The sequence below is a fragment of the Zalophus californianus genome, chromosome 4 (genome assembly GCF_009762305.2).
Source record: "Zalophus californianus isolate mZalCal1 chromosome 4, mZalCal1.pri.v2, whole genome shotgun sequence".
Taxonomy (NCBI): Eukaryota; Metazoa; Chordata; class Mammalia; order Carnivora; family Otariidae; genus Zalophus; species Zalophus californianus.
The window spans coordinates 79374278-79386421 of NC_045598.1; the positions used below are offsets into that span (position 1 = coordinate 79374278).

At 33.6% G+C, this 12144-nt stretch overlaps 1 protein-coding gene across 2 annotated transcripts in view; it reads left to right on the forward strand.

Annotated features, from left to right (window-relative positions):
• ABCD3 (ATP binding cassette subfamily D member 3) overlaps positions 1-12144 on the forward strand; it is an 81356-nt gene that overhangs the window by 32015 nt on the left and 37197 nt on the right. For both annotated transcript variants that reach the window (XM_027622230.2, XM_027622236.2), the window contains exons 4-8: positions 927-1015; positions 6978-7047; positions 8356-8453; positions 8805-8928; positions 11075-11131. In XM_027622230.2, coding sequence (XP_027478031.1) covers positions 927-1015; positions 6978-7047; positions 8356-8453; positions 8805-8928; positions 11075-11131 — 438 coding nt within the window. The remainder of the gene's footprint in view (positions 1-926; positions 1016-6977; positions 7048-8355; positions 8454-8804; positions 8929-11074; positions 11132-12144) is intronic.

A 12144-nucleotide genomic window follows, 5' to 3' on the forward strand; every position in this document is an offset into this window, starting at 1 on the left:
ATGTGTGTGTGTGATAGAGTTTGGAGGATAAGTTCTCATGTCACCGAGAGAGAATGGACTCCTGACTCAGCCTCTCATCTGTTTTCCTCGCTAATTCATCTTCCACAACAGCATTGCTTAGGTAAAGTTCTCAAAATGACACTTTTTAACACTTTGTTTAATCCTGCTAAATTCTGTTGGATATGCAATACTGTTATTCATATGGTTTCAATCTGTTTCCTATTTCTCATTAAATCCTTTATCTTTTTTTTTTTTTTTTTTTTACTCATAATCTTCCTCCTCTCCTTTCTTTCCCTTGGTCTGTTTAATGTATTTCTAACATCATAACCCTCTTTCGTCACTCAGGCCTTCCTATACTGCCACTTATTACATGAAGTCATGCAAATATACTTATCTACTATGCTGTCTTCTTCTTTTTTATGTGTAAATCTTGTCTTAATCACTAAATTGAGGGCAGGGCAGTATTAGAGATTTTTCCAACAAATTGAGCCAGATTTATTCCATTAGGCCAATTTTAGCCTTCAGTATTTGCTCAACTGTACATTAATAGTTACTGTCATTTTTCTTTATTAGACTTCTGTACTAAGAATATAAGACCATTACAGTACACTGTGACTCAGGGAATCTAAGTGATACTGCTAGCTTCTGTTAATTGTATGAAGGCAAATCACTGGACCTGCCTGGGATTCACTTTTGAATTCTGGATGAGAAAGTTAGATTAAATGATGTATTAGGCTTTTTTCATTTATATTATATTTTTAAATTCTCTTAAAATTATATTTAAAAATTGCCTATAGGTAAAATGTCAGCCACTGTATTAAAGCTAGAATAAAGATTTGAACTTAAAAAAATCTTTACCAAGGTAATGTTTCTTTTAACTTTTTAAAAATGCATTTATTTAGTTGACTATACCTGGTTTATTTTAGACAGGTTACTTGGCACTTATTGCTGTTATGCTGGTGTCTCGAACATATTGTGATGTTTGGATGATTCAAAATGGGACACTCATTGAAAGGTACTTTTCTATTCACCTTCCTCCTGTATGTACAAAATACTGATTTGTCGCATATTTAACATTATCTTAAGCAAGAAATAGATTCTCAATTAGGTATAAGTACTTAAGTCAAATTATATATTTGTTCATTTACTTAACGGATGTTTATTGAGTATCTCCCATGTGCCAGGCACCATGCTACTCTGTGATAGGGATACACTGGTGAACAGGAGAGACTCTGTACCAAGCCCAGCAGAGCTGACAGTTTATAGAGAATTAGGGACAAGGAAACAAATTAAAATGCAGTATAATAAATGCTGTAGCGGGGTTTAAAAAAGTCACCAAATTGGATGTCTGAAATTAATGAGATAATTTGGAGGAAAATATCAAAGCATTTCAGAGAATCATATTGAGAATGTTTATTAGAAGTAAAAAAACAGTTTGTAGACATTTCCTTCCATTTCTGAAGTTACTGCTTTATGTTTTTTTCATTATAGTCTTTGTACATATTATATTATCACTGTAACTGATAATTTTGAATTTAAAAACTTATAGTAACAGTTGGGATATTAACATTTATCTGTTAAAGATTTTATTCCTCATGGTACCAATCTGAATGTCAGAATAAAACATTTTTCTTGGAATTCTGTTTCCTGGTATGCAGTATTTTATCAGAAAATTTCTTAAAATACTTAATCTAGTAACTTTTTGAATCTTAATTTGCTTCTCAGGATTTGTAGGATGAGGAAGAACGCTTCATGCACATGTTTTTCACTCTCTATGAGAATAAAGAAAATTATTTGCATAGGATTAAAACCCTAACTACGTGCCTCAGAACATGTATAATTCTGTAGGCTCTTATATTCAACACAGGTCTCCCTGAAACCTGTGCTCAGTGCCCTGCCTTTTTCTTCTAATCAAAGTAATACATGAACACAGCTAAATGTCAAATAATCTTACTGGACTTAATCACAAACACATCAATTCTGTGCCCCATTCTTCCACTTGTAACTTCCATTCCCAGAGCCAGTTGTTTTCTTTTTACTGTTCATCTCTACCTCTGCATTTCAGTGTAACTTGTGTTACTGTCCTAGGTTTTTCAGTTTTAGAGAGTATACATTTATTTCTTACTTTGAAAGATGAGAATTAGCTCTTTTATACTCCTACCCATGCCCATCCTCTTGTGTTTTACTTTTTGTCACATTTTTTGTTAAGTCAGAATTTATTGTTTACAATGATTTTGCCTGTGTACCGTGAGCCACATTCTGTACTTTGGTAGTTTCTTTGATATACAACTTTTTGTTTTTCCTGGCACTTAAAAATTACAAGTTTTTGTTTGTGCCTTAGTTCTTTGCCTACTTCTTTGCCTACTTCTTACTAATTCAGCTCAAGCTTATTGACAACACTGTAAAATCTCACTATTGTAATATGGTCATACACACCAGATGAGCTTTTGATTTTTGTCTATTACCACGCCACCCTGTACAATTGATAGTTTCTTGTCTTTCTTTCCTAATCTGTATTGATTGCACTTTAAGCCCATTAAAGAGCAATCCAGTTTGAATTTGCTTTAATTATGATCTTGGGAATTTCTTTTATCTTTCTCTTTTGCATTAAATAACCTGTTTTCTGAATCCTTTGTCTTCCTTTTCCTTAGTTTACTTTCTCATTTTGGCATGTACAGTGTTTTTCTGAGAAAGAGCACAATGGAAGTAAATTTTTGAGACCTGAACTCTTATACTTGATTGATAGTTTAGCTATATTTATACATTCCAACTTGAAAATCATTTTTTGTTAGAATTTTGAAAGCATCACCCTGTTGTCTTCTGTAGAGCTCAGCAGTTCTTAGCTTTGGTTGCAGGATGATTAGAATCATCTGGGGAATTTTGAGAACGATTAATACCTGGGTCCCCCCCTAGAGATTCTGATTCGATTAGTCATTAGTTTTTGAAACATCCCAGGTGATTCTAATGTGCAGCTGTGGTTAAACACGGCTGGTCTATAGACGCTGCCGTATTGGGTGTTGAGGCCCATTCCTGTGCTGCTTGCCCTTCCTTCGCAGTGGATCTGTTTTTATCCCCCTGTGGAAGCTTTTATGATCATTTTTTTTATTGTTGATGTGTTGTTAGTGTTTAGGAATTTTACTGAATGTCACTGTGAATTTTTTTTTCCATTGTGTTGGGCACTAGGTGGGCTCTTTTCAATTGAGCAACTCATTCTGTATTCTGAGAAATTTTCTTGTGCTTTTAAAAAAATTCTTCCTCTCCATTTTTTTCTGTATTTTTTCTGGAATCCTATTACTTGAGCGTTGGAACCCTAGACTGATCACCTGATTATCTTATAATTTCTCTACTGTTTCATCTCTGACATTTTCTAGGAAATTTCTTTTTACTTTATTATCCAGTGAATTTGTATTTTCATCATTTTATTTCCAAGAGTTATCTGTTTCTATGGATGTTCAGTTTTAGAGCAGTCATTCTTGCAAGTATGTGACTTTTTTTTTTTTTTTTGGCTTCCTGCATTACTTATTTTTTCTTGGGCCTTTGTTCTCATTTTTGTTGTTCATGTTAGAGGCTTTCCTCAAGTTTGTCACTCTTGCCTGTCTATTCATCTTTAAAAGTGAAGGACTAAAAAATGTGCTAGAAGCCAAGTTGAGGGCTTACTGATTGGCCTCCCTGAATGATGTTCAGAGAGTCTTGTCATTTTTGCGTGTGCCCTAGTGAGGCATCCTCTTAAAAATTCTAAGAAGTTTGTCATAAACATAATTGAAGTGTTTATTCGTTGCTGCTAGCATGTCAGCTTTAGAAGATCAATTTTATTGCTAAGTTCTGCTTATATGAGCTGTGTGCATAAGTAATTTGAATCCTTTGTATAATGTAGAGAAGGCATGTATCCCCTTTTACATGATTATAAAATTTTATATTTTTTCCTTTGATGACTTTATCATCTAAGTACCATATCTGTTAATAAAAATACAGGCTCCCCAAATACAGCATTGTTAATACCAAAAATATGCAGGTTATATCCACTATAAGCATCATATTAGCTATCTGTGTAGAAAGTCGCATATTACATATAAAGAAACTTGTACAGCCTTGGTATAGTATAGAAGAGTACTTTATTTTTTAAAGTTTTTTCCCTTTTATTCACATTTTGTGATTTCATGTTTTTGTGATCCAGAAGAATAATATTTGTTCTTCTAAACTAGGGATTTCCAACTTTAATTGAATAGATGCTGATTTTAATTTTCTCATAGTCTTAATGTCCTGGAGAAAATGCATTGCCAAGAGTAGGTGGTACATTAACTGGTGATGATGGACAAGAGGAAGATTATTAGCTAGCATAAGCCAGCTTGTAATTCTACTAGATAGTCAATTTGTTGGGTACTCAGTTTTAACATTTAGATACGAGATAAAGAAAAAAATGAAAAAAACAGACTATTTAAGAGTTTCTAAAAAACATTATTTTGATACTATTTAAACTTACAGAAAGGTTGCAGAAACTGTACAAAGAACTTCCATATACTCTTTAAAAAATTTTTTTAAAGATTTTATTTATTTATTAGCAAAATCAGGGGGAGTGGCAGAGGGAGAAGCAGGCTCCCCACAGAGCGGGGAGCCTGATGTGGGGCTTGATCCTAGGACCCTGGGATCATGACTTGAGCCGAAGGCAGACACTTAACCGACTGAGCCACCCAGGTGCCCCACTTCCATATACTTTTAACCCATATTCATCAATTGTGAAACAGTCATTTTAAATTGTTAACTTTCTCCTTGATAAATATTTTTGACCTTCTGTATATGAGATCTTTGATATTTGGTTAAATTTAACATTTTTAAACATTATGAATTCACAATGTGGAGCAGTTGTATTTGAAAAATAACACATAGCTCTAACGTGCTCCTAAAGCTGCATTATAAATTGATTTTTCTGTTTTTCCCTTATTGCTTCTTCCAAAGAAAGAGGTTTAGATTCATCTGTTTCTGCTACAAAAAAGTCTGAAAGAGATTCATTCTGGTCCTTAATGTACATTTTAATATCCTTTACATCTTTTAGGCTTGTTAACAGTCGCTAAAGACTGTGGAGTATGGGCAAATTTTAATAGGACAGACTCCTTTAAGGTAGAACCTGGAAATTCCATGATAATGGAGGAGAATCCCTCCTACCTTGTTGCTGCTATAATGTAATTATAGAGATTTACTTTATTTTCACCCATTTGACTACAGGCATTTTAAAATCACTAAATTATCCTTTATAAAGATCCTTACATGTTTTAGAAGTAAAATGATATAAACTGTAAAATTACTCTTTATTATTATTTTTCTTTTGCAGCGGAATAATAAGCAGAAATAAGGCTTTATTCAAGAAACCATTTTTTAAATTTATAGCTGCTGCCCCAGTGGTAAACCATTGCTGAGTGATAGCATGAGCTTTACCAAATTTTCTAATCGTGTGTGTTTCACAGCGTGGGCAGCGCTAAAGCACTTTGGTTTTATGTGAAGTTTGGTTCAAACAATTTTAATCTAAACCTCTAAACTTTTTGCACTGTCTTAATTGCTCTTGTTTTTTTAATATTCTTATTTCTAGAAACAACATTTTTATGTGGTTCTACTTTAGCTTTTTTCTAGTTCAACTTAAATAAAAAAAATTATTTAGCACTTCTATCAAAATTGGACTATTAATTTTCCTATCAGTCTAAAGTGGCATTTCCCAAAGTATGTTCTATGGAATGCCAGCTGTGGCAGAGGAAATGATCCGTGCTACAGAGCCCTCTCAAAGAGTTTTAATGCACAAGCTTTATGTTACGTTGAGAGCTTTGAGAAGGTCTTTGATAAAGACGTGTTAGCTTTGTTTAACCCAGGTTTTCTCAAATTTACTTGACCATGCACCTTCTTTGCTCTAAAAGACCAGTTGGCATTATTCACCTACTCCCTCATAAAAAAATCAGATTATTTCTATATCCGATACTGTATCATTTTTTTGGTATGTGGAGCTAGGTTTAAATCATTTAGTGCAGTGTTTTTCAAAATATATTTTACTTACATTTGGTGAATGTTAATAAACCTTCTTTGAAAAAAGATATGTGATCAGATAAGTTCTATCTTTCTCGTAGATCATAGATATATGGTACTCAGAGATCCTTTCCTTAGATGATATAATGGTTTTCAAAAAGTAGAATTCTTACTTAAATAAGTTCTTAATGGATATTTTTAGAACAGATAAATAGGTAAATTAATTAAGAACATAAAAGAGGAGTTGGTCTAGTTGAAGTGTATTAACAGATCTGAAGCCTCTGGAGAACCATTCTGAGGCTCTAAGGAACCCCACTAGTCTACTAGAGAGGACTTAGAATTTAGTCCTCGCATCAGCAGATAAGGCTCCACGGGTCAAATCCCACTGCCATCTGTTTGGGAAAATTTTATTAGGATGCAGCCAGTCTCATTCTTGGCTGTTTTTCCTCCGTAGTAGCAGCACGGAATAATCGGAACAGAGACCTTCTGGCCCACAAAAGCTTAAAATATTTACTCTTGACCTTCTACAGTGAGAGTTTGCTGATCTGGCATTAGGCTATCTCTGCCATTAGTTCATACAAATTAGCATCAGGATATTAAAGTATTTAAAAACAAACACTAGTTTATTTCATCCATAATAACCCATTGCTGGCTCTCTAAAGTTGTTAGTTGTTTCTCCATCTAAACCCCTTTTGTGGCAGCAGAAGCCTTTTTTTAAATTACCATAAGGAAATCATTGTTATTTAATTTTGCTATTTATAGAGTGATTTTTCAAGAAGCCTCTTTCAAATGATCAAATTTCAAAAGTTGGAAACATGTTTCTGTAAGAAAATATTTTTCAGCCTCTTTTTTCTTATTGATTCTTTTGAATCAATAAAAACTTCCAAGAGTAATTTTAGAGCTTTACAGGTTTTCTTAGTGTTAAATATTGCTTCTTTTGCAACTAATGCATTGCATATGGTGGTTTGCAGTGGTATCATTGGTCGTAGCAGGAAAGATTTCAGGAGATACTTATTCAACTTCATCGCTGCCATGCCTCTCGTAAGTGGAATTCTTTAAAAATCTTTACATAGGGAATAATTTGGATCTTACTAAAATCTTCAGAGATTCTTTACTTCTTAAGTTGACTTTAAAGATTTATGGGAGTAAGTTCCTATTTCAAGTTTAGTTTTGTAACTTTTGGCAGAATTTTTCAATGTAAACCTTTATACTAGATAGTAAGAAAGGAGTTATTAGGTTGGGTTCAATTTCACTGTGTACATTATGTGGATGTGTCCCTATGTGTTGTTTTGTTCTAACCTTTGGGCCAGGGTTTCTCTGATGTTTAGTAGCATCCTACTTGATGGCAGTAATGCCCCTCCCCCAGTTTTAACAACCCAGGATGCCTCCAGGACCTTGCCCAATGTTGCGAGGAGGAGGCTGAGGTGCTGGTAGGTGTGGTGGCAAAATCACCTGGATTGAGAACCATTGCTTTAGGCCATAAACTATTATAGTAACTTGAAGCACTAATGTAGTTGAAGTGAAATTGGAATTTATTATCAATAAAGGTCAGTGTTTGGTTAAATCATTAGTGATATTTTTAGCTTGGTTCTTACTTTACTGCCACTATAAGAATTTTAGTATTATAAATATGGAAGTAAAAAAAAAAAAGCTTGGTTATAAAATCCAGCTAATTAAAAAATATGTCCGAGACTTAAGAAAGCTTGAGGATTCATGTACATGGCTTTTAGACCTTTACAAAAATTGAGATAAGTGTAGATGTCATTAAAAGATCGAGATTCAGTGGACAACCATTGTTTTCTTGAGAAAATGTTTATGTAAATGTGAGTTTGGAACTATGGAAGAATTAATTTCAATATAATGATGGAAAAGAGAAGATGACTCTAGAAATGAAATGGTATTAGTTGGTATGAAATTTATAATTTTTTTTTAACAAATGCAACTAGAATTTCATTGTCTAGGGTCATAGTGCTTGTAGTAGGAAACAGAAGATACAAACGTAGATGTCAGGACTCCTTTACATTGGATCCAAAGGGGACAGATTTGGCTTTTTGTTTGTTTACAAAAGAAGTATCAAGATGGTTCTCATAATTAATGATATTAATGTATTGTAAAATTGAGTTTCAAGTAGAGTTTTAATATATCAGCATAATATAGCCAATTGCATTTGGCTTAGCATGTTCTCTTTTATCTTTGTACACTGAGTAAAACGGAACTGAGTTATATCAATTTGGACTATCAGTTACAAAAATCATAGGATTTGGGAACAGAGCTAGTGCCAGAGAAATAAATTACAATTTTACAAGTAGAAATGAAGTAAAACTAGTAATATGTGTTTGTTTGTTTCAGATCTCTGTAATTAATAACTTCTTGAAGTTTGGGTTAAATGAGCTCAAACTGTGCTTCCGAGTAAGACTAACTAAATACCTCTATGAGGAGTATCTCCAGTAAGTGATAACCTATTTTTATATTAAAAATACTTGAATAGAAATGCTTATGATATCAGATAGAAGTTTTTCTTTTGTATTTGATATGTTTATCAAGGAAGTTCTCTTAGACCCAGAAGCACGTAGGCAAAGACCTCAGCAATTTAGACTCTAATCCTGGCTCTTCCATTAATTTGCAAGTCATCCTTCTCTGGACTTGCTTCCTTATCTCTAAATCTTATCTCTAAACAGTCTTTTAGGCCTCTCCCAGCTCCAAACTTTTCCGTTTCTATGAATTTGCACTATGTGCTAGAATGTGATTTTTTTTTTTAAATCATTAGTTTTAATGTCATTTTCTTACTCCTGTTTTAGAGCTTTCACATATTATAAAATGGGAAATCTGGACAACAGGATAGCCAATCCAGACCAGCTGCTTACACAAGATGTAGAAAAGTTTTGTAACAGTGTAGTTGATCTGTATTCAAATCTTAGTAAGGTAAGTTTCTTTTATTTTCTTTTTAAAAATTATTTGTTACTTTGTTGAGTTTTGAATCTTAGCAAATTTATATAGAATTGATTTGATGGACATAACAGCATATAACTAAGTGCTTTCATAAGAAAATTAGAGTTGTTATAATAGTTTTAACTACAGTTATTTAATTTTCTCTATTATGTTTGTGAGGTGCTTTGGCCAAGAACGAAGAATTTAGTGTCTTATAAAGATTTTGAATGAATTTCGCAGGCCGATTACAGTAAAAACAGAAATTTGAATTTTTGTCACTTGACGTGTGGACTTGGGGCAATTGTTAGAAACTGACCGTCAGTTTATGTTTCCAGTTGCATACCCGTAACACTAGGCTGGGACGTCTTCCTGTCCATTTCTGTGCTTCAGTATCTCTAATTCTAATAGATCATTTGAGTAATGGCCAAAAAATCTTCACAAGATGCTAGTTGATTTCAGCTTTCTAATTTCTATTTCCCCCCACCCCCACCCCAGAATATCGCCAGAGCTCTTGGGACTGAGGATAGGCCTTAACCAGGTTTCTTCCTGCCAGTTTCCTCAGTTCTTACTCGTCTTGCTGTCTTATATCTCACCACCATTCACAGCTTTTGCTGTAGTCTTCTCATTAAGTCCTCTTCTTTGCCATTACCTCCTGCCCTGTCTGGGACATGTATGGGGCACCGGCAAGATCATCTGCCCGGCATTTCCTCCCCTCTTCATCTTAGATGCCCTATTTCCTCTCTAATCCACATGGCTGCTCTTGGTCTGGGGTGGGAGCTTGTCTCAGAGTGGACCAATCATAGTATCTTTGTCCCTGGCCACAATTGATCCAGATGCCCAGTCTACCCAGTGCTAGACACAAGAACTCTCTACAAGGGGCTGGGTCACATTGTAAAGAATAGGAATGCTCTTGCTTTTACCATGTGGATGGAAGGAGGACAGGCAGTTCTTAGAGAAGTGCCATGTATCCATAAGAGCTTCCCCCTCATGACAGGCCCGTTATTAGGATGCCTTTTCACTTCATGGCAAACTTTTTATTCAGCTTTCCAGAAGCCTTTGCTTACTGATTCCATACTCTAGGAACTCCGAGAACTCTAAATTATTGATTAATTCAGCCTCCTTTTCTGCTCCCATTGCCACATTTTTTTGTCTGTGTGGGTAGTGGCGGGGGAGTATATATACAAATTTTTGTGTAGTTCTTTAGACATTGTTAGGTATTCTTTACATCTTGGCACTTGTGCAACTCTGTAGCTCAGGTCTTGTCACATTGGCAATAGGGAAAATATAAAATAATTGTAGTGGGCTCTGCACTACTGTATATTTACTGTTTTTAACATATTGTTTGAACTGTGACTTAAATGATGAATCATTTTTGTCAACTTTTAAATGTACTTACATTTTACAAGTATGTCTAGCTTCTTGATAATTTTTAAGGCAAAAAAGAACAGGTTAATCTTCATAGAAGCCAGCAGAAAGGGGTGGCTATAGACTTAAAGTGAATGAATATAATGGGGGTTTTTTGAAAAACACTTCAAAATATATACAAACTTTTGGTATGTCATTTGAGTTGTCTCTGTGTGTAAGGAGCAGTATATTAATGTCTTGTTTTAGTTTTAGAAGCTTGAGTTTTATATCAGAAAATTATTGGCTTATTCAATTATTTTAACATATGGATGTTGTGATAAAGTAATAGAATTAAACAATATTACGGACAGGAAGAACCTTTCGTTTTTTAGGTGTAGATATATAGAAACCAGAAAAGCTGGTACTAGATTTGAGGTTACATCTCAGGTCCTTTTTATTCACTGTCCACACTGCATTGAGAAATTACTTATGTTACTAATGGTTAATTATCATAGTAGAACTACCTGAGTTGTTGGAAAATGGTAAATGTTTTTCCCCTTGTTGGGTCAGTAGACCTTGGTCATGCTGTCTCTGTTTTAAGTTTCTTGAGAACAAGAACCGTTTTCTTTATGTATTTGTTGATCTATATACTGTTTATAGTACATTATATATGATGGGAACTCTCCATGTTGACAATTACGTGTTAAATGTTGAGTAGCATTTTATATTAATTGTGTTTTATTAGTAATCTACACAATTTACCTCTTTTTAATTCTTTATCTTCTAATATTTACAGCCATTTTTAGACATAGTTTTGTATATCTTCAAGTTAACAAGTGCAATAGGAGCACAGGTGAGTTTAATCTATCTTTTAAATTGCTATAGTACTATGTTGTAAATAGCTGGATTGTAGGAATTTTTATGTATCTCAAAGAATGTGTTTTTACAACATGTACCTAATAAAGTCTAGTTATAAAATAATACTGTATTAAAGACTTTAAAAAGTACTCTAATTTGGTGTTTGAATTTTCCTTAAGTTGGATATTTGGAAAATTTTTGTGGCATTAATAACCAGAAGTGCTTAAACGTTGACATCCAAGTTCTTATGGTTGTAATGTCTAAAAAGAGATTTGGATGCAGCCATTTTAATATGAAACTTGAATGTTAAAATATCAGAAATGCCTTTAGATATAATGGTTTTTAATATAATATGTAATTTTATACTTATATAAGTGGTTGACTCTCTTATGAGCCTTATTACCCTGTCTCTCTATTATTTGTCTTAGTAAGAATGACCCTTAAATTTTGTCTCAGTATTGTCATTGAAATATAACTTTAGTCATGTAATATGTGATGTTACTCTTACATATTTATTACACAACCATGTAATAGTATGGCTGTACTGTGTATATATGTACATGTGTATGCATACACATCTTGTAGTTGCTTGATATATAATTTATATAGTAGTTTTTGCTACTTTCCAGAACACTGGGGAAAGTAGGTTTTTATTTGAATTTTCTTATCTACTGTCCTAACCTTCTGCTACCCTTGTTTTTTCTATAAGCAAGTGAATAGGCCTAATCCCTCTTAACTTTGTGCTGCGATATTTTTATGGTACTTGCTACATTTTTATAATACCTAAATATCTCTCCATGTATTCCTATTATCTGATTCTGCATTTCTCAAAGGTAGAAACTGTTTTAGTTCTCTCCTTTGGCCATTCTTGCATTGACTATTGAAATGCATTGAATCAATCACATTTAATTAAAAAATATTGAATACAAATTATAGTCCACACATGTTGTGCTAGGTAGTGGGGATAAAAAGATGAGTAAGACACAGTTCCAGCTGAAGAAGGTTTAC